General features: G+C 37.7%; 1 protein-coding gene across 1 annotated transcript in view; it reads right to left on the reverse strand.

Annotated features, from left to right (window-relative positions):
* Positions 1-3,066: 3,066 nt before the first annotated feature.
* The window catches only part of LOC126235849 (uncharacterized), a 272,927-nt gene continuing 251,973 nt past the window's right edge, over positions 3,067-24,020 (reverse strand). Inside the window, exons 2-3 of the mRNA XM_049944715.1 lie at positions 14,952-15,110; positions 3,067-4,022 (exon numbers count right to left, since the gene is read on the reverse strand). Of these exons, the coding sequence (XP_049800672.1) occupies positions 3,793-4,022; positions 14,952-15,110 (389 nt within the window). The 3' untranslated portion in view covers positions 3,067-3,792. The remainder of the gene's footprint in view (positions 4,023-14,951; positions 15,111-24,020) is intronic.

The raw sequence follows: 24,020 nt of genomic DNA on the forward strand, positions 1-24,020 counted from the left end.
GTTGCTAGTGCAGTGCTTAATAGGGTGTCAGGCTATGCCAACAGCAGGATTGGGATTCGGAGTTGGAGCTTATCAAGCGCCACATGGGATCAGGTGAAGGCATCCCAGGGTACAAGTTAAAATGGGGGATTGTCTTTTTTGCACAAGGAAAGATGGACAGTTATTGTATAAAGACATAAGGAAAATGGTAGGTCAGTGTTGGGAGTGTAAGGTTGCCAAACCTAACTCTGATGAATGCAGGGGGTTTGCCCAATTCACCCATGCTGAGCATCCAATGGTGCTTCTGTTCATCGACTATGTAGGGCATAGCTGTGTTGTAAGTTGATACGTTGCATCAGGATTTGAAAGGGGATAACTTTGCACGTGGTGAATTGAGGCTCTAGTAGACACCCTCTTGAAGTCGAAGTGGCAAGTAGTGAGGTTGTGGTGGCAGGAAGAAAGTGATTTGGTGTGCCCAGTCACTGAAATGTGTCATGGGGGCACATTGGCTGTTCACAGAGTTCTGAGGTCATGACTGTGCTGGTCTGTCAAGCAGACAAGGTGTGTTGGAAGAGAGCACATTAAAAATCAGGTTGGTGGGGCAACATGAGGCTGGGAGACGTCTGTGGGCATCATGTGGACTGTTGTGGCCTGAGGGACACATTCTGCTATGGGCCTACAGTTTCAAGGGCTACAGCACTTGACATTTTGATGGCAGAAGCAGTCTCCTGATGAGCATTCATGAACGACACTGGGTGAACAAGTTTTGGAATGATTCACTGGAATTCAACTGTCATGCAGTGTCTTTTCCAGTGCTGTTTTCATATCAAGCAATTATGCATGTCCATACCCAGCTATTTGTTTTCCTAGAGTGTGCTTGCTACCCTATTAATTTGCCGCGTGAACCTTTCTGGTGCCAAGCTGTCACTATTGCGACTGTAATCTGTTATCTCATTTTGAGTGACCTCAGTGTCCCATGAGGAAAGTCTGGTGCGTTTACTAGTTGTTCTTTTAATGCCTTCTTCTGGATATATGTATTTGTTAATGTACTGTGTGACATATAAATTTAACTAGTGTTACTGATGGCCTTCATGCCTAGGTTTTGAATTTGACTACTTGACTTTAACTACCTTCATCTTGCTATATCTATTTATTAATGTATTTGGTGGATTACAAATTTAATAAATGGAACTGATGGTCTTCATGCCTAGCTTTTGAGTTTCACTACTTGCTTGTGACCACTCATGAGTAACTACCAGTAGCCATTACTTCCCTTACACATGGGAAGTGCTCTTTGAGACTGTCCTTTAGCATACATACCAGTTCCCATTTCTTGCATTATCATTGTGAGATATAGATCCCTTTACTTAACCTGCAAGGAACTGGAGTTGGCATACCACCATTGCATGATCATGTATAACTTTCCTCTTATTTTTGAAACTGTATTTTATGTTTGTTTAAGAAAAAAGCTAATCTGACTTGCTCAGATGGGCTATTGTGAGGCACCCCACTTCTCGGTGGCGTCAGAGCCTATGTTGTTTAGGAATGTTCACTTCCAAGTTTGTCAGGGAATTTAATGCCTGATTTTATGACATTTACTGTTCTTGTAATCTGATGTCTTATTCAATGTATTTATTTTGTGAAATTTCTGAGATTTCCATAAGTTTCCCATGTAAAGTGTAATTTCCTGAGAATTCCATGTTTTCCAGGTATTTGAGAGGAATTGCCACCCTGCACACTAGTCACTCTTTCTAAATATTGATATATCTAGATTCAGGGATTGAAAAGATCTCTTAGCCACTAGGCAAGTAGTAAGGTTCTTTGTAAAGCCGCATGACAAGTACTGATGTACTGTAAATAGCACTCATGTTCCTTGAAAAATATAACTGTAGTGAATTAACATTAAACTACAGTAGCATGTAAATGACAACAGCTACATAGTATAACTGAGGAAGCAGGTAGCAACTTTCTTTGTAATTTACCCAATTAAATTTGGTTGTAATAAGCATGAATAATATTTAACAGTTTAGTAATAGTTTGGTTGCAGTATAGTATACAGATTAAATTTCCTTATTTTTTGTTTATGTGTATCTTGACTAATTCCAAATTTGTGAAGATTCCCATGATGGGCTCTGTGTAACATTATGAATGAATGAGAGTTGGTTGCTTCTTTATTGAGTGGTCTCACTGTTAGTAGGGTATCGCAATCTGCAAAAATTTTCTTGGGCTGCCTCTTTCACTTGTTATATACTACATGACCAAAAAAGTGAAGCACTCAGAAGGAAGGAGGAAACAAAATGAAATTTCACAGGTTGAAAGGGCATGAAATGTTATTTCAGTAATTACAAAACTGAGTCTAATTTATAAAGAATTTGGCAGTATGGGCCCACTTATTAATATGGCTTTGCACCCCGTTTGGCCTGCATGCACACACAAATTTGGTTGCGATGTGTCTCAAAAATCAATTGTATCCTCTCCTGAGACCATCTGGCCCATAGCAGTTGTAACTGGTTCTTGATATGATGGAGTTGAATCTAGCTGCTCCCACACATGTTCTATCGGCAACAGATCTGGTGATGTTACTGGCCATAGGACTATCTCAACATTATGCAGACAGTTCAAAGAGATATGTGCCTTTTATGGGACCACATTATTCTGTTAAATAATGACACCACAATAGTGTAGCATGAAAGGTAACATCTGAGGATGCAGGCGTTAGATGTGTAGCAGTTAAGATGTGCTTGGTGTACAGCAAGGAGTTCCTCCCTTGTGGTGGTCTGACATGGTTAACCAGAATCTTGATGACAAGTATACCTGCCCTCATATTGCCATGTAACACAAGCAGTGAGAGATCTCTCACTTTTTATTAGTCACACCCCCACATTGAGTGATAGTTACTTTACATTGTTATAGGTCCCTCACTTGTTTCATTGCAGCCATTAATATGTAATTTTTCACAAACAATTTAAGTTTGGAAAGGAGGTTATGAATTAGAGCATATTCAGGCATAGGGCAAAATTAGCGATTGGTACCATGATGGTTATCCACTACCAAGGCAGTGGGAATTCAATAAAGTTTCATCAAAACTTCATTTACAAATTTTTATTTGAAGCATCTCAATTTGAAATTACACCTTTCTACAACTACCAGATTTATACACACAAGCATTACAATACAGTACTTAAAGTTCAATTAAAATATCATAACTTAGACTGCTCTTACACAAACCTACATTAATGTCACACTTTATAAAAATTTATATAAAAGTAAGTACATGTAATAATCATCAACATACTGTTTCATGTATTGCAAGTATGTGCTCCAAGTGTTGAAGTTTCTAAATGACTGGCACTGTTGAAATAAGAAGATAGCATGTCCTACATCGGTATTCAACTTAGTTGAAAGTGAAATGATTCACAAATGCTCCACAAATAAGCACTTAGCTACACAATGGATTATTTCAGTGTGAGGTGCAAGAATCAGAATCTCCATTGAGAAGTTATGATAGAAAGGAGTGTCAGCAGTAGTATCTACAGGACGAATATGAACAGAAACACATAATAATACTATGTAAATATATTACTAAGAAACAACCATACAGCAGTTTCTTGCAGATTTGTCAGTTGACATATTAATAACTGATTTTCATAAGGACTTTCTTCACAAGGTCACTTCACACTGAACATCACATAGTTGCTTTAGTCTACATTTAAAGGACTGTACAGCTATAAACATCTATTTCAGACATATTATATTTGTCTGAAGTATAAACTAAGATAATTATGTAGTGTGTGTGGTGCAAGCAACATCATTTTAATGAATGGGTGAAAGGATGAGAGTAATAATGCAAGGAAGCAACAATGCCAGGAAAGAGACAGCAAGGTGGTTGCCATTGTTGCAGAGATCATCTTGGCAACTATCACAAAATGTAACTTCAGCATTTGATGGTAGATTCATTTTTTCAGCAATGTCACAGGTCTTCATCAAAGATGTGTCTACTATGCAGCTTCGCACCACTATCTGCTTACCACCATGTTCATTATCTGCAAACAGAAACTAGTTAGCATCATTTGAAAGTAGCTACCTTAATCAAGAAATCTGGAAGGGCAATAAAAATAATACATTGAAAACCATTGAACAGGTCCATTTAGTTGGAGTGTATCAATATGTTCACAAATAAGAAAATTTTTCTCAGTGGAAACACTGCTACATGCTGGTCATTTATGTAGCCATATTTGTTTGTTATAATCATAATCTACAACAACATCTGATAAATGTAACTCAACAATGTACATACTGTCTATTCAGAAATTCATCTATATGTAGTAGAGAGAGTTATCCAGTAGAAATAATTTCTCTAATTTGTGAGAGTTGTGGTCAAATATTTTAATCACTTATTTCATTCCTTCTGGTGCAACAATAATGTTAAATTAGCAAACAGTGGTGGCTGTTTCTATTCCTACTTTTATACTTCTGTACTGCTATTACTTTCAAATAACACCTAATTTTCGACAACAAATTTCATAACTGTCAGCCTGTTATTAGTATACATATTAAAAGAAAACAGTTGCCTACATTAAGCTCAAGGATGGACACCAAGCATTATCCTTACAACCACATTTTTGTGCAATGAAGAGGTTCACTTTGTGTTTAACTCCCCCTCTTCTTATCCAGTCTGGTAAGTCTCCCCTGACCTGGGTTCTGGGTGACTTTTCTGAACTATATGCCTTTTTCTAAACCTCTCGAGTCCTTTTCCTTCACCCCTCTTCCTTCCCTTCAAACCTTCTGCCAGAAGAAGGAGCCACTGGCTCCGAAAGCTTGGAAAGTAAAACCTTTTTTTATGTGTATTCTCCTGCCGCTGCTTGGCGAGTACATTTTTTTTTATCTATTCAATTACATTATACTGTCAAAGATATATAATATATTACTCCTAGTTTAAGTACTGATCAGTATTCATTTTCAGAAATTTGCCCTGTGCTGCATTGTTATTGATGATGATTTTTTTTGTCTTGAACACAGTTGCACAAACTGTGTTCTTTCTAAGTCCGTGACTGCAATAACAGCACAAAAATCACTATATTCAATGTATTTTTACTCTTTAATTTCTTTTTAAACAGTGTAAAGTCCTTGGGGGAAAAGTTAATACCTGTATATTGGTTGTTAACCAAGTTATATGAACACACTGCCGTTTGTTTCATGAGTCCCTCATAATTGTTCTTCTAGGTGAAAATAAATAACAAATGTCTTTAATGGGTCAAAAGTAATTTGAAGTGAAAAAGTTTGGTGCCTCACACTGTACATAAGAAGAAAAGAAGTGCTCCCACAACTAAACCCTGTGAAAAGCCAGTAACAATGATGGAACAAACAAGAGAGTGTATATACCCACAGAAGACAGTCAAAGTAACATAGAAAAGAGGAAAGTGCTTGCTGTCACTGACAAAGTGATAATACTGTCATGCAGCAGATCACTTTGTAAAGTGACAGGAGCAATGTGACTTCATTTGCTATCAAATGTAAACTGTTCAGATGATGAATTAACATTACAATAGAGTACAAGTTCTATTATATGTGTACATTTCTATGTGGCAGTTGAGTCTATGTCAGCTGGCCATGGTCCCCACTACACTTTTGTTCAGTAAATAGGAATATTTAAACAGAGATTTTCATGTACATAGGTATCATAATCTACACCCAGTTTCTCACCTTCAACCTAAGTGTCTCTAATTACCATGGTGGTATGGAATACATATTAATGCAAATCTTGAAAATACATATATCTTTTTACTAACAATAATTTTTACATACAGGTACAGGAACCCAATGTAAACAATATAGGATTTAGTTTTAAATTAATAATCACTGAACACAACATTTAAGTCACATTTTTCATAAATTACTCTTTATATATTCAGCAACCAAATAAGAGCAATGTTAGAGTGGTATACTGCGGGCTGTCTTCCTGAATGAGTTGTTAATTTTGACTGAGCAGGACAATCTATTATGAAGTATGCTGATCCACCTTGCCATGGTATGGGGAGTAGTCACAAAGTTTTAATTATCACCTTGAAAAAATAAAGTTAAATAATATTTTTTGTTTATTTGGAGGTATATGTCTGCAGCCTTGGTACACTCTTAAATCCTTGTGCCACAGTATGCAGTACAACACCAGAGGAGCCAAAATATCTCCATCTTATCTCTCAACTGTGCCATTTTATCTTGGCACATCTCACAGCATATTGTGGCACAGTGAAATGAAGATTTTAGTATCAGAACTCCAGGAAAGTAGCTTCAAACAAACAATAATTTCATGAGACCTGAGTTACTTCCAGCACATACTATGTTCAAATAACTTATGGGAAACACACGCATATACTCTCTCTCTCTCTCTCTCTCTCTCTCTCTCTCTCTCACACACACACACACACACACACACACACACAACCTCACTCTCAGTGAACATTAACACTACCACACAGGCAAAGATAACCAACAGTAGAAGTTATCAATAGGGAAAATTAATAATCAACCAGTGAGGTAGCATTAACTCTGTCCTTCCATTTTTTGACAAGTCAGAGAGCACGATTCCATGCAGAATTTAAGCAAAAACCTCCATCCTAATTTAATATCAATTGCTTCCTTAATAGCACTAACCAATAGCTGGAAGCGCATGCCAGAATCTCCATCTTGCTATATTCCATAGGATGACTGTTGCCAAGACAATGTTCTGCAATGGCAAATTTGCTCAGCTATTGTAAGCATATGTGAGGCTTATGTTCATAGGGGGCAAAAAGGACGGGTATACACTCGCACACACACACATATCCATCCACACATATACAGACACAAGCAGACATATACCTTTTTTCCTCCTAAGGTAAGTCTTTCCGCTCCCGGGATTGGAATGACTCCTTACCCTCTCCCTTAAAACCCACATCCTTTAGTCTTTCCCTCTCCTTCCCTCTTTCCTGATGAGGCAACAGTTTGTTGCGAAAGCTTGAATTTTGTGTGTTTGTTTGTGTGTCTGTCGACCTGCCAGCACTTTCATTTGGTAAGTCACATCATCTTTGTTTTTAGATATATTTTTCCTACGTGGAAAGACTTACCTTAGGGGGAAACAGACATTCTGCTTGTGTCTGTGTATGTGCGGATGGATATGTGTGTGTGTGCGAGTGTATACCTGTCCTTTTTTCCCCCTAAGGTAAGACTTTCCGCTCCCGGGATTGGAATGACTCCTTACCCTCTCCCTTAAAACCCACATCCTTTCGTCTTTCCCTCTCCTTCCCCTCTTTCCTGATGAGTGCAACAGTTTGTTGCGAAAGCTTGAATTTTGTGTGTGTGTTTGTGTTTGCTTGTGTGTCTATCGACCTGCCAGCGCTTTCGTTCGGTAAGTCACATCATCTTTATAGAGGGAAACATTCCACGAAGGAAAAATATATCTAAAAACAAAGATGATGTGACTTACCAAATGAAAGTGCTGGCAGGTCGACAGACACACAAACAAACACAAACATACACACAAAATTCAAGCTTTCGCAACAAACTGTTGCCTCATCAGGAAAGAGGGAAAGACGAAGGATGTGGGTTTTAAGGGAGAGGGTAAGGAGTCATTCCAATCCCGGGAGCGGAAAGACTTACCTTAGGGGGAAAAAAGGACGGGTATACACTCGCACACACACATATCCATCCACACATATACAGACACAAGCAGACATATACCTTTTTTCCCCCTAAGGGAAATATATATATATATATATATATATATATATTTGAAATTATGAAATATTAGCACATTAAAAATGTCTATTATTAATTATGCAATCCTGCACTGTTTACTATGTTTGTTTCTAGATTCGTTTATAAAATAATAATCAAAATTAATAATGTAAGAGAAAAACTGTGAACCCTTTGGAATATTATTTCCACAGAGTGAAGAATTGTAAGCATGCCTGTGATGTGATTGTACGTATTTTTTTTATTTTTGTCTGCATGATATACTAAAATATGAGAAAATAAATTCTGCAAATACAATCTTCAAATTTATTTAGTTCAATCCAACCATGAGAACCCAAAATGTGAGATTTTCAGCTTCAAGAATCAGACCCGTAAACAAGAAGAACTGGAGCCAACTCAACATGACAAAAATTGTTGGATTTAAGGTCCGCTAGTTATGCAAAACACCATTTTTCCAAGTTCCCAAATATGTTTCAAGAGCAAAGTGCTTTTACGACCTTATTTTGTGAAAATACATGTTATGTTTATGTGTGCTTCACAACACCTCACCATGATGCTGAGAATAAAAGGGCTTTCCATACAAAAACGTAAGTGAAAATGAATACAGGTGTGAAATATTGCGACAAACTAAATTACGTTTAGAACATAAAATAATAACCTAACTCCCAACAAAATTTCTCATCAACATCATTTGGTTGCAGATGACAAGCTACCTGTAATAAATAATACACAAGTGGTCCTAAAAAAACCATGCAAACTGAGTGTAAAGGTGCTAATAAAAAGAAACAAATTATTGTTTGAACTAAATATCCACATAATTTTATAATCATTTAGTAAAAATGTTCACATTACAGATTAAATAAAACAGAAACCCACTAATGATGGCACAGAGGTGCTGAAATACGTTTGGGAACTTGTTAAAACGGTGTTTTGCATAACTGGCAGACCTTACATCCAACAGTTTTAACTGCAAACATGGTAAACACAAGGAGCTGCAAATCCATTTGATGAATATCAACAAGACAAGCTAAGTAAACTAAAAAGTTAATTGTACTCTTCACTCCTCTCAAATCTTCATAAAAGACATTGCGTAATGTGGACTATGGATAGAAGTAGAAAGGTGGGGGTAGGTTACAGGAGACATAATTTATAGGAAGCCTACTCACACTGACTTGTATCTATAGATCAATAATTGTCACCATCCAGTTCAGCGTGAAGGGGTACTTCATACCTTCGTTCACAGACCCTGAGAATTCGTCAGCTGAGTTAGCCCATCCTGAGGTCACCTTTCGTCAAAATGGTTATATTGAAAGACAGATCAGACATGCATTGCACTGTCAACCAATCATGCCTGGGTGAATGATGATAATATAGCCATTTTGCTTGATGCAGGATGCATCTCCAACAAGATTGGTCATATTTTGTGGAAATATGATATGAAATGTGTTTCGATCACCATCTAAGATTAGGATCCTTTTACTAAAGGTAAAGGATGATATTGGTTTAAGTAAGGTAGTTGTCTACTGCATTCCTTGCATTTGTGGTATGTCACCTATTGATCAGACTACCAGGATTGCAGAGGGCAGGTGTATTGAGCAGAAGCATTACACATGCTTACAACAGCCGAGAAAATCTGCTATTGCAGAACATTGTCTTGCACTGGTCATCACTGTCAAAATATCAGCAGTCGTCAACAATGTTTCCCGGCTGCATTCCCATAAGTTATTTAAACAATATATTAATTATGTATCTTAATTGTTTGAATAGTGATAATTAAAACCTTATAATGACCCCTTGTGTCTACTCAGTCTATGATTTGTTAGATGAATATTGTCAGTAGTACACATGTGGTGATCTTACACACCATCATTTCTTTCAAACAGATGGAGCTTCTTATTCACAAATGACATGGTCATTATGCAAGGAGCAGACAAAATCCAAATTCTTTGGAAATTGGCTGAGTGTTTGCATGTGGTAGACTTCATCACTATTTGTTTTTTCATAAGAAATATTTTTGCGTGTTGATCCCTTAAAGGAATAACCTATGAAATGACAGAGTTTATGAGAGTACAGCAAACATTTCTTGTGACAGTCAAGTCACACCATAGACTAAGCACTGTAAAAGCATGGCTCAATTTACTTAGCAGTTTATGTCTGTGGATATTCCAGCAAAATGTGTTGGCTACCCACAGCACAAGAAATTTAGTCTTCATTCAATAGCTTTATTTTCAATTACTATAAGTTCTTTTTCAACAGACAGACAGAAGATAATATGAAGAGTTTAATCCATATCTAGCAAGAGGTTGTGATCAGAGTGCCAGTACAAGAGATTTTGCTGTCAACTACATGAACTCTCATCTGCTGTGGAGAAATATTCTGAGCACAGAATACAGGAACATTTAACGTTAAGTTTTCTGGGAGAATGTGAGGAATGGGCTCAGGGTTGGTTCTTGAGGAACTTGTGAGTTGACTGGTATTACATTTGTCTGACATGTTCTTCCATCATCTGTTATTTCTACTAGCTGCCCTCTGTTTTATATCTATGACTGTAAAAACCCTTTGCATACACCACAGGAATCTTGTTTGATAAGTATAGAGAGTGGTTGGATGGATCAAACGTTTTTGTGAAGTCCATAAAAAGTCTAGAACCACAGTGTTTTTCATTAAATGAGTATAATATCTGGTCAATAAATAAAAAGAGAGCTTACATTAGTGGATTTACTTCAATAATCTGATAGTAAGGAGTTACTTTCAGGAAAGCTCATTACTAATGCATACATAACATTTTCTATTATTTTGGATACGGTTGAGAGGATGAAGACTGGTTGATAGTTACCTTCTACTTGTCTGCCTTTTTGTGTCATGGAATAATCTTAGAGGCTTTGAATGGCTGAAGGAAAATGACACTGGTCATGGAGTTGGTGATTAACTTGCACTGGCTGTTTGGACTATTTAAGATTTAAGTGGTCAATTTTGTTGCTTCAGCCGCATTCTATGCCCTCTTTAAGAGTATTATACAGCCACTCCACTGTGCTATCAGACCTGCAAAAAGTTCTAGCAGTTGTACAACTGGTGAACATGTTTACATTTTTGAGCCAGTGCTCTGAGGAACAAATAGCATCAGTCTTCAAACTGATGTCTGACAAGTAGGCTCCAACCTCTAAATCTATATTACTTATTAACTGGGTACTATAACAGATAATTAACGCTGACTTTTTCTGGAAAGATTACTTGAGTTTGCTGGATTTCTACTGTTTTATTTGTGACAGGTCTGTGCCTTCACTTTCATTTGTCATTCTGAGCACACCCCCATTTCAAATGGGCCAATTATGAGGTTAAAACTATTTTGAACATTTTAACGGAAATGTTACATTGCTGTCATAATAAGTTAAAACCATCTCTGAACTTTAAAAATTAATACTTCATACATGAACCATGGCCCTTGTTGTTGGTGGGGAGGCTTCCATGCCTCAGCGATACAGATAGCCGTACCATAGGTGCAACCACAATGGGGGGGGGGGGGGGGGGGTGTAACTGTTGAGAGGCCAGACAAACATGTGGTTCCTGAAGAGGGGCAGCAGATAATGGGAATCAGTGAAGTTCAATAGCAGGAGGAAAAAGACTTCTGGATAGGTGAATAGAGGGTTATAAATACAAAATCAAATAGCGGTAATGCAGGAGTAGGTTTAATAATGAATAAAAAAATGGGAGCGACTACAAACAGCATAGCCAAGATAGACACAAAGTCCACGCCTACCACAGTAGAACAAGTTTATTTGCCAACTAGCTCCACAGACAATGAAGAGATTGAAGAAATGTATGGTGAGATAAAAGAAATTTTTCAGATAGTGAAGGGAGACAAAAATTTAATAGTCGTGGAGGACTGGAATTCAATAGCAGGAAAAGGAAGAGAAGGGAAAGTAGTAGGTGAATGTGGAATGGGGGGAAGGAATGAAAGAGGAACACACCTGGTAGAATTTTGTGCAGAGCATAACTTAATCATAGCTAATACTTGGTTTAAGAATCATGAAAGAAGGTTGTATACATGGAAGAGGCCTGGAGACACTGATAGGTTTCAGATATATTACACAATGGTAAGACAGAGATTTAGGAACCAGGTTTTCAATTGTAGGACATTTCCAGGGGCAGATGTGGATTCTGACCACAGTCTACTGGTTATGAACTGTAGATTAAAACAGAAGAAACTGCAAAAAGGTGGGAATTTAAGGAGCTGGGACCTGGATAAACTGAAAGAATCAGAGGTTGTAGAGTTTCAGAGAGAGCATTAGGGAATGATTGACAAGAACAGGGTAAATAAATACAGTAGAAGAAGAATGGGTAGCTTTGAGAGATGAAATAGTGAAGGCAGCAGAGGATAAAGTAGGTAAAAAGACGAGGGCTAGTAGAAATCCTTGGGTAACAGAAGAAATACTGAATTTAACTGATGAAGGGAGAAAATATAAAAATGCAGTAAATGAAGCAGGCAAAAAGGAATACAAGCGTCTCAAAAATGAGATCAACAGGAAGTGTAAAATGGCTCAGCAGGGATGGGCAGAGGACAAAAATGTGAGGATGTAAAGGCATATATCACTAGGGGGTAAGACAGATACTGCCTACAGGAAAATTAAAGAGTCCTTTGGAGAAAAGAGAACCACTTGTATGAATATCAAGAGCTCAGATGGAAGACCATTTCTAAGCAGACACAGGAAGGTGGAAGTAGTGTATAGAGGGTCTGTACAAGGGTTATGTTCTTGAGGGCAATATTATGGAAATGGAAGAGGACGTAGGTGAAGATGAAATGGAAGATATGATACTGCATGAAGAATTTGACACAGCACTGGAAGACCTAAGTCGAAACAAGGCCCCGGGAGTAGACAATATTCCATTAGAACTACTACTAGCCTTGGGAGAGCCAGTCCTGACAAAACTCTACCATCTACCTCAGGCTTCAAGAAGAATATAATAATTCCAATCCCAAAGAAAGCAGGTGTTCACAGATGTGAAAATTACCGAACTATCAGTTTAATAAGTCACAGCTGCAAAATACTAACATGAATTCTTTACAGACTAATGGAAAAACTGGTAGAAGCTGACCTTGGGGAAGATAAGTTTGGATTCCGTAGAAATGTTGGAACACGTGAGGCAATACTGACCTTACGACTTACCTTAGAAGAAAGGTTATGGAAACGCAAACCTACGTTTCTAGCATTTGTAGACTTAGAGAAAGCTTTTGACAATGTTGAATGGAATACTCTCTTTCAAATTCTGAAGGTGGCGAGGGTCAAATACAGGGAGCCAAAGGATATTTACAATTTGTACAGAAACCAGGTGGCAGTTATAAGAGTCAAGGGGCATGAAAGGGAAGTAGTGGTTGGGAAGGGATCAAGAGACAGGGTTATAGCTTATCCCCGATGTTATTCAATCTATACATTGAGCAAGCAGTAAAGGAAACAAAAGAAAAATTTGGAGTAGGAATCAAATTCCATGGAGAAGATAAAAACTTTGGGGTTTGCTGACGACATTGTAATTCTGTCAGAGACAGCAAAGGACTTGGAAGAGCAGTTGAACGGAATGGACAGTGTCCTGAAAGGAGGATATAAGATGAACATCAACAAAAGCAAAATGAGGATAATGGAATGTAGTCTAATTAAATCAGGTGATGCTGTGGAAATTAGATTAGGAAATGAGACACTTAAAGTAGTAAAGGAGTTTTGCTATTTAGGGAGCAAAATAATTGATGATGTTTGAAGTAGAGAGGATATAAATTGTAGACTGGCAATGGCAAGGAAAGCGTTTCTGAAGAAGAGGAATTGGTTAACATTGAATATGGATTTAAATGTCAGGAACTTTTTTCTCAAAGTATTTGTATGGAGTCTAGCCATGTATGGATGTGAAACATGGGCAGTAAATAGTTTAGAAATGTGATGCTACAGAAGAATGCTGAAGATTTAGATCATGTAAGTAATGAGGAGGTACTGAAGGAGAAAAGGAATTTGTGGCTCAACTTGTATAGAAGAAGGGCTCGGTTGGTAGGACATGTTCTGAGGCATCAAGGGATCACCAATTTAGTACTAAAGGGAAGCGTGGAGGGTAAAAATCGTAGAGGGAGACCAAGAGATGAGTACACTAAGCAGATTCAGAAGGATGTAAGGTAGTTGCTTGGAAATGAAGAAGCTTTCACAGGATGGTGTAGCATGGAGAGCTGCATCAAACCAGTGTCTGGACTGAAGACCGCAACAGCAACAACGATACCAGAGTTAAATGAATATAAAATTTAGCATAATACAAGACATCTTTACTGATATGCTTTTATTATTCATTTTATATATGGCAGTTACCAACTGAAAATTAAATGCAAAACACACAATTTCCATTACTGAAAATTTCAACATATATAATGACTAGATAATTTGATGCCTCACTTATTGAGATTTACAAAGCTGATGGCAATCATTTTTTTTTTTTTTTTTTTTTTTAATGTATCTTCGTGAATCTCATGTCTGACACATAAGGATCAGTGTGTGGTCATCTCCAAGATTCCATTTCTCAACTGGTCAACTTCATGAATTGGATGCAATAGATCGATAAAACAAAATGAAAAAACAGCTGCAGACTATCATTACTACTGAGTTTGAACAAGAAATTATGCTTTATTGTAAAACTGAGATTAATATTTACCATGGTACACTAAATCAAATGTTATGGCAATAATGTAAATGTGATAGTCTACTGACACACTTTCACAGGCAGTACTATGGAACAAAACAAGAAAAGATGTCAGATAAACATGGGATCTAAAATGTGTAGCTTAGGAGCTATGAGCACTTGTTCATCTCTGCTACTGTGAGACACATATCTTCTTTGCTTTCCATATCTTGAGAGATGGCAGTATGAACCAAAACAAGAAAATAATGTTGAGTGAAAGTGGGCTCCAAAGTGCACACCTTAAGAGTTACAAGTACTTGTTCATCTTCAATACTGTGAAACACATTACTTCTAGCCACCAAATGCTCATAGCTCTTAAGAGATGCATTTGAGAGGCAATGTTTACTGTCCTTTTTTCTTGTTTTGGCCCATGCTACCACCTCTGACAGGTTGTTGATGGAGTTCTGGTTCACCCTGTGTATACATTGTGCAATGTTCACAAGTTTCTCTTTCACACACAAAAAATAGTGTACATGAAGTGAACAGAGCAAACCTAAATTATAACTACTGAAATAACATGAATATGAAAAAAGTACCTCGAACAACGGCCTTTAAACAGGTAGGTTTCACTTCAAGCAGGCCCCCTGTAATCTTGCTAAAGTCAGGTAAATCATCACAGTTCTCAGTCTCCTGTGGATTGGTCTCACATTTTGGATCACTGTCAGAGGTGCACTTGTAACATCGTAGTGCATCTCCTGAAAAACAAAAACAGGATGCTTTAATAGTGTCAGTGCTGTGCTCTTCAATCACTAATGTCATACAGCTTTAAATCAATTCATGAAAGAGCAAAAGCAAGCCAAGTGTTTCAGCTAATGATGCACATTACCTATTATGTGAATTATCATTTGACAGTAATAGTACCATCCTAGTGATGAATGTTATGAATTGAAGTTGATGTCAAACTTACTTCACATAAATGAAATGGTTTAGTAACAAAGTGTTTTGCTACAGACCTTGTTTCTTTAGATGGTGAAAAAAAATAAATATATTTTGGTGTCGGAAATGCACACTTTATTATTATGAAATATAAGTTTCTTACTATTGCTGACTGTTAGCATACTGATACTAGAAAATTAACTTCTCTCCTAGACCTAGCTTGTGTGAAAAATGTTTTGTATAGCTGCCAGATCCTTCCTTCTGAGAGTTCAGTTCAGTGGAACGCATCAGCCTCCAGTATGGTAAAACAAGAATAAGTTTTAGACCAAAGGGGTCTCATCAAATTTACTTAGACAGTTTTATTATTATTATTACTATTATTATTATTATTATTTCTTTACTTTCTCAGACGTTAAGTCTGGTTGAGAATGGAAAGTGACGCGGACCTTGATCAAGCGTCACTTCCTATTAACTGTACGGTATGTGTTATATTGCATTTAGGAACTTTCGGGTAATTGAACATGTATCAATAATTACGGATTTCTGTAGTTGTATATATGTGTTTGGATGTAGCTGTATTGCATTGATGTACTGGTGGATATTGTGTGGTATGACTCCTGTAGTTGATACTATAATTGGTATGATGTCAACTTTATCCTGATGCCACATGTCTTTGACTTCCTCAGCCAGTTGGATGTATTTTTCAATTTTTTCTCCTGTTTTCTTTTGTATATTTGTTGTATTGGGTATGGATATTTCGATTAGTTGTGTTAATTTCCTCTTTTTATTGGTGAGTATGATGTCAGGTTTGTTATGTGGTGTTGTTTTATCTGTTATAATGGTTCTGTTCCAGTATAATTTGTATTCATCATTCTCCAGTACATTTTGTGGTGCATACTTGTATGTGGGAACGTGTTGTTTTATTAGTTTATGTTGTAAGGCAAGCTGTTGATGTATTATTTTTGCGACATTGTCATGTCTTCTGGGGTATTCTGTATTTGCTAGTATTGTACATCCGCTTGTGACGTGATCTACTGTTTCTATTTGTTGTTTACAAAGTCTGCATTTATCTGTTGTGGTATTGGGATCTTTAATAATATGCTTGCTGTAATACCTGGTGTTTATTGTTTGATCCTGTATTGCAATCATGAATCCTTCTGTCTCACTGTATATATTGCCTTTTCTTAGCCATGTGTTGGATGCGTCTTGATCGATGTGTGGCTGTGTTAGATGATACGGGTGCTTGCCATGAAGTGTTTTCTTTTTCCAATTTACTTTCTTCGTATCTGTTGATGTTATGTGGTCTAAAGGGTTGTAGAGGTGGTTATGAAATTGTAGTGGTGTAGCCGATGTATTTATATGAGTGATTGCTTTGTGTATTTTGCTAGTTTCTGCTCGTTCTATAAAGAATTTTCTTAAATTGTCTACCTGTCCATAATGTAGGTTTTTTATATCGATAAATCCCCTTCCTCCTTCCTTTCTGCTTAATGTGAATCTTTCTGTTGCTGAATGTATGTGATGTATTCTATATTTATGGCATTGTGATCGTGTAAGTGTATTGAGTGCTTCTAGGTCTGTGTTACTCCATTTCACTACTCCAAATGAGTAGGTCAATATTGGTATGGCATAAGTATTTATAGCTTTGGTCTTGTTTCTTGCTGTCAATTCTGTTTTCAGTATTTTTGTTAGTCTTTGTCTATATTTTTCTTTTAGTTCTTCTTTAATATTTGTATTATCTATTCCTATTTTTTGTCCGTATCCTAGATATTTATAGGCATCCGTTTTTTCCATCGCTTCTATGCAGTCGCTGTGGTTATCCAATATGTAATCTTCTTGTTTAGTGTGTTTTCCCTTGACTATGCTATTTTTCTTACATTTGTCTGTTCCAAAAGCCATACTTATATCATTGCTGAATACTTCTGTTATCTTTAGTAATTGGTTGAGTTGTTGATTTGTTGCTGCCAGTAGTTTTAGATCATCCATGTATAGCAAATGTGTGATTTTGTGTGGATATGTTCCAGTAATATTGTATCCATAATTTGTATTATTTAGCATGTTGGATAGTGGGTTCAGAGCAAGGCAGAACCAGAAAGGACTTAATGAGTCTCCTTGGTATATTCCACGCTTAATCTGTATTGGCTGTGATGTGATATTATTTGAATTTGTTTGGATATTAAGTGTGGTTTTCCAATTTTTCATTACTATGTTTAGGAACTGTATCAATTTAGGATCTACTTTGTATATTTCCAATATTTGTAGTAACCATGAGTGGGGTACACTATCAAAAGCTTTTTGGTAATCAATGTATGCGTAGTGTAGCGACCTTTGTTTAGTTTTAGCTTGATATGTCACCTCTGCATCTATTATCAGTTGCTCTTTACATCCTCGTGCTCCTTTGCAACAGCCTTTTTGTTCTTCATTTATAATTTTGTTCTGTGTTGTATGTGTCATTAATTTCTGTTTAATGATTGAAGTTAATATTTTGTATATTGTTGGTAGGCATGTTATGGGGCGATATTTAGCTGGGTTCGCTGTGTCTGCTTGATCTTTAGGTTTCAGATAAGTTATTCCATGTGTAAGTGTATCAGGGAATGTGTATGGGTCTGCAATGTAACTGTTAAATAATTTAGTTAGATGTGAATGTGTTGAGGTGAACTTCTTTAACCAGAAATTTGCTATTTTATCATTTCCAGCGGCTTTCCAATTGTGAGTAGAATTAATTGCTTGGGTGACTTCATGTTGCAAAATTATCACTTCAGGCATTTGTGGTATCATCTTGTATGTGTCTGTTTCTGCTTGTATCCACCGTGCATGCCTGTTATGTTGTACCGGGTTAGACCATATGCTGCTCCAGAAGTGTTCCATGTCTGTTATGTTTGGTGGATTGTTTATTTTAATGTGTGTGTTATCTATTGTCTGGTAAAATTTCTTTTGGTTTGTGTTGAATGTTTGGTTTTGTTTCCTTCTATTTTCACTTTTTTTGTATCTTCTGAGTCGTTTGGCTAATGCTTGTAATTTCTGCTTCTTTTCGTCTAATTGCTCTGTCGCTTCTTGTTGTGAGATTTTACCTAACCTTTTTCGTTTTTTTTCCGAGATTTCATTTCTTATAAATTGTGTTAGCTGTCCGATGTCTTTTCTCAGTTTTTCTATTCTGATCTGTAGCCTGTGTTGCCATGCTGGTTTTGTGGGTTTCTTCTGTGTGTTGGTTGGTTCTGATCTCTGTCTAGTGTGTATATTTAGTGTAGTGAGTGCTCCTATATAAACCAGTAGTTGTAACTCTTCCATAGTTGTGTTTTCATTTATTTTGTTGTGTATGATTGTGTTGATAGTTTTTATTGTTGTTTCGACTTGTGGGTTATTTGGTAGTCTATGCAAGAATGGTCTTATGTCTGTATTTGTGTCTTTGTATTCTATATATGTCAGCTGAAATTTTTCTTCTACATATATCTAACATGTGTGTCACTTCGTGTTCTATTTGTGCTTGTTCTGGTGGCTGTCTTAAGATTTCGTTTTCCTCTGATTGTTTAATTGGTGCGTGTTGTTCTTTGTTTGTTTGCTCTGGGATGTTTGTGTCCATTACTGTATTTTCTTCTTCTTCTGATTGCACATTATTTTGTTCCAGTATTTGTTGTACTTGTTGTTTGATGTTTTCTAATTCTGACTGGGGTATCCTGTTATTTTTGATTATTACACGGATCTGATCAGCTAGTCTTTGTTCTGTTAAAAATTTTAATTCTGGGTATCTGGTAATAAATGTTGTGTATACTTGTGATCTGTATCCAGTTGTGTTGGTTCCTAGGTTTGTTGCTTGGTAATAACAGAACATGAGGTGTCGATTAACTTCATCTGACCATCTCATCCTCTGCCTTTGTTTTCCTTCTAGGGTGGTTGCAGGAAGCATATCCTGCAAAACACCTCTATTTGGATTTAAATCATTTTCCAGTTGGCTAGCAGTGTCGTTACCATTGTGGGCGGGCATAGGGTTCAAGCGTCGTCCCCGACCATGACGGCGCTTGTCCGAGGCTTCTTTAGTTCTGTCCTGAACCAACTAATCACACTAAAGGGGGGTTAGCCCTATTAGTGGTTTGTTCTTTTCATCGCCTTTTACGACTGGCAGAACATACCGGAGGCCTATTCTTTTCCCGGGCCTCCACGGGTATTATTATTATTTGATTACTTTCTCAGACTTTTTAGAAGTCTGGTTAAGAATGGAGTGACGCGGACCTTTATCAAGCGTCACTTCCTTTTTGCTGTACGGTACATGTTATATTGCATTTAGGAACTTTCGGGTAATTGAACATGTATCAATAATTACGGATTTCTGTAATTGTATATATATGTTTGGATGTAGCTGTATTGCATTGATGTATTGGTGGATATTGTGTGGTATGACTCCTGTAGTTGATAGTATAATTGGTATGATGTCAACTTTATCCTGATGCCACATGTCTTTGACTTCCTCAGCCAGTTGGATGTATTTTTCAATTTTTTCTCCTGTTTTCTTTTGTATATTTGTTGTATTGGGTATGGATATTTCGATTAAGACTTCGCAGTCTTTTGGTGTAGTAAGTGCTTGAAGTCGAATTATTAGGAGAGTAATCATAGCGTTCTCCTCGCCAGCTGTGTAGGAAAGACCCTGTAGTGGATGGATAACACTTCTTGTCTCCATCTTCACAATGTAATTTTAAGAAGTACCGTACCACCATTGATAACCTGGTCCCATTGGAAGCGGCTTTCCTATGCAGGAAGATCTAACAGATATATTAGAACAAATAAGCCCTCGGTCACAAATATTAAGTCAAAATTGACCAGGTTTCGACGCTATTATAAGCGTCATCTGCAGAATTAGACTAACTGTTCTAAAACATATTATGTATATAATACATTTAAAAAATTAAAGTTTGTACGGCTTAGATCTTTTTTAATATGTGACTTGTAAGTACTGCATCTTTTTCCAGTCAGTACAAACTTTAATTTTATTAATGTATTATATAGTTAATATGTTTTAGAACAGTTAGTCTAATTCTGAAGACGACGTTCATAGTAGCGTCGAAACCTGTTTAATTTTGATTTAATATTTATCACCGAGGGCTTATTTGTTCTAATATAATTCTGACACGGTCACTGAACCTTAGCAGCTATGTTCAAAGTTTTATCTAACAGATATATTTTTTGACACAGAGAAGGGCTTTTAAATACTAAGTCGTCGACATCCGATTATGTTGACTGTAAGTAGTGCTGTTCAGTGTTCAATATTTGTGGATGATTTATCCATCTTTTTTTGTCTCCTCCAGCCTTTTGGCAACTTACCAGTCTCAGCTGATGATTAGGATACTGGGACACAGAGATGGAGAAAGATTGTTATTTTCCTGCTGTAAGTCTGTGAGTGTCTTTTTACCCATTCGCTTACTGTTTTTAACATTACAGAACAGAAAATGAGGGACACCTCTTAACTTTAAAGAAATAGTGATGTTTCTAGGCGTTAGATTTGATTTTAAACGCCGGCCGGGGTGGCCGAGCGGTTCTAGGCGCTAGAGTCTGGAACCGCGTGACCGCTACGGTCGCAGGTTCGAATCCTGCCTCGGGCATGGATGTGTGTGATATCCTTAGGTTAGTTAGATTTAAGTAGTTCTAAGTTATAGGGGACTGATGACCTCAGAAGTTAAATCCCATAGTGCTCACAGCCATCTGAACCATTTCTTTTGGTTTTAAACTTGCATGGTTGTCACACATTACGAAACTGAAAACATGACCCCTAAAAGCACTGAATATTTAAAAATGCATATGGCACAGTTTATGGGAAGCAGACCAAATCTGTATGATCCAGTTTTGCAGAGCCTTCATGTGATCATGTTTTGTTTATGGATGAGTGGTTCAGCAAGCTCAGTCTCTTTAAAAATCTTGGACATGGTGCACCTTGAGGGAATACGGCTGACCTTTAGGACCAGTTCTGTTCTGGGACTCTCTGCTGAGTCTGGTGACCTGGCACTTAACACCAAAAGACGACTCCTTATGAAACTTATAAAACAATATCAGCGCCAAAGACACTTGCATACCGTACCACTGCTCACTCCTGCACCTTGAAACAATTTTTCAGCAGGACTGCAAACAACAAGACCCTATTAACTTCTGCACGAAGAAGTGCGCTGTAGTGATATGTGCCTCATTTTAAAGTTTTACGCCAAGGATGAAAGAAGTCTCCATTCTAGCTTATTAAGGTGACACAGAATTATTTTAGAACTGCCAAATTTTAAGAGATCTTCATTCTACAGCATTTTAGAGAGGATCAGGCACTCATGTCAGCAGTTTTGAAACCTACAATATTCTGGCAATATGTTGAAGATACATTAATAACCTGGTCTCATGACTTGTACAGTCTCTGAGGATTATTTCAACATCTTACCTTCATATGTCATAACATAATGCTATACAGAGGTGGAAAGATGGCTGTTTGTCATTGATGGATGCCATAAGCCCAGTCATACAGTCATGTATTTAGCTGCCACCACCCAGCAGCCACAATACGCATCCTCCAGATTTGGTCTGAGAGAGGCCACACCGTCTAGGGATGTATATAAGACAGAAGGATAAGGATGAAACCTTGAATACGTTACTAACTATATATTCGGAACGTATACGTGAAAATGCATAGAAGACTGAGTGAAAATGCTCTTTCGTCCTCCACCAAAGACTTTGACGCTTCTGGAATATGTTAAAGACAGTGATGCATGTGGTTTGGAGGCGGGGGGGGGGCAGTACAGGTTTCTGTGCAAGTGTGGCAATATAGGACAAAAGATATGCACCGTTCAGGAGTGCATTGTGGAGCACAACTTGCATACACATCTCCACCAATCCACAGTGACAGTCATGACCCTCCCTGGTGCGAAAGTTGTTACTGTTTGACAGCTGGAGCAACACTAGCGCTCCAAGCGATGAGAAAGCATACACATACGTCGTTCGTAAGGATAATATTTAACGTAACAGTTGTTATATGTTTGCCTTCCATGCGTTTGTAAGTCACCAAGAGACATAAATTATCGTGAAATACATGTAAAAATAACCGAATCACATTGATTCAATGACATAAGCTACAATTCATTCATGAAGAAATTCTTTCGAATGTCTATATTTGCAGCTCATTCCGTTGAACGGTGGGTGCTCGGAGCAAAGTCTTCTGCAACTACACCGCATGCACACAAGTAACAGCAGGGTACTGACAGGACTATTCACACCTCGCCGTCATGTCACATCAAAACATTCCACAGTGCATTTCAAATGGCGGCATTCACACAGGCCGTCAACGGCACTTCACATCCTGGTCCCTCAGGAAGAAAGATTTAACGGTGTCGTCGTCTGTCAACATTGGAAGTTAACTTATTTTCGCAGCACTCACTAATGTTGTAGTAGTTGATTTTGTGCTTTTGTTTCTTCTTAATCTTTATTTTTATTATTATGTTTTGTTATCGTAGCAAATTGCAAATGTTCCATGATAACTTCCATATTTTTCCGTTGAGTGTTCTTTATTATCAAGGTCTGAAACCGAAAAGTTATCCAGGTTTCACAAAAACAGAACGGAGCTGATGCCCACAATGGCTATACAAGAGAACGTAAGTTGACGAAGCAATTTTGATTAAAGGAGAAAAATACAGTTGCTTACGGCGTTATTAATTACATAAGAAAAACACTTTATCGTTCCTATTTCCTCAATTTCGATACTATTCAGCGATTTTTTGTAACATGGATGGTAACACATAACCTCACTTTCACTGGTCGAAACTAACCTATGCGAATAGACATGATGTAAAGTGCTGTAACAGCATCAACACACCCTGACGTGATGGTGCGTGATTACGCGTGACGTGACGGCTAGTATGAATAGATCCTCCGAGTTCGGCACACCTGCGCTAATGGGATCTTAAAAAATGAAATGAAATGATCGTGTGGCATTGTTGGCCTGGATGTCCCGTCCGGGGAAGTTCGGCCGTCGGGTGTAAGCAAGCACGTTAACACTCAGCTAAGTAGGCGGACAATGGGGTCTTAAATAGAACAGATTAAAATGCCTTGTTATGGAGAAATACAGTAATTGATAACCATACATGACACACTAGAAGAAATCACAAACCCCAAAAACCGACGCCCAATTAGTTTGCTAACACCTTGCCCGAAGTATTATGGTTTTAGGCTTATAATTTTACTTATGAGACTCACTGTATCACTAACGGCACAACTATCCGAGCACAACAGTTTCGCTTCACACATAGCAAAAAAAAATTTAACTTTACAATCGGAACAGCTGCAATCCTCCTATATTTGTAATGTGCTGTGAATTTGAAAAACGCGGCACGTCATTTTTCCTGCCCCACCCAACCTGGCCACACAGGACGCAGGCCGGCGGCTTCTCTTGCGGCCTTGAGCGACATGGCGTCGGTGATATGTTTATTATTGCATCCTGTCGGTCAAACAGAGCGCGGCTTTGACGCGGCGGCCAACGTCCTACCGCTGCGGCCAACGACAGGTTGCTCAAAACACAGATTTGCCGCCGCGGCATGCGGCTGTGTGTGCATTTATGCTGTGTTCTCAAGTAGCAACGGCGGAAAGCAGATCTGTCGTGTCGGTGAGCGCGTGGTGCACACAGTGGAAATGATGGAAACAGAAAAATATTATTGAAGAGGTGACGAAGTATAACTTCTTATACCTCACATTCTATGCAAATTATACACTCAGGCGAC

The sequence above is a fragment of the Schistocerca nitens genome, chromosome 2 (assembly GCF_023898315.1).
Source record: "Schistocerca nitens isolate TAMUIC-IGC-003100 chromosome 2, iqSchNite1.1, whole genome shotgun sequence".
NCBI lineage: Eukaryota > Metazoa > Arthropoda > Insecta > Orthoptera > Acrididae > Schistocerca > Schistocerca nitens.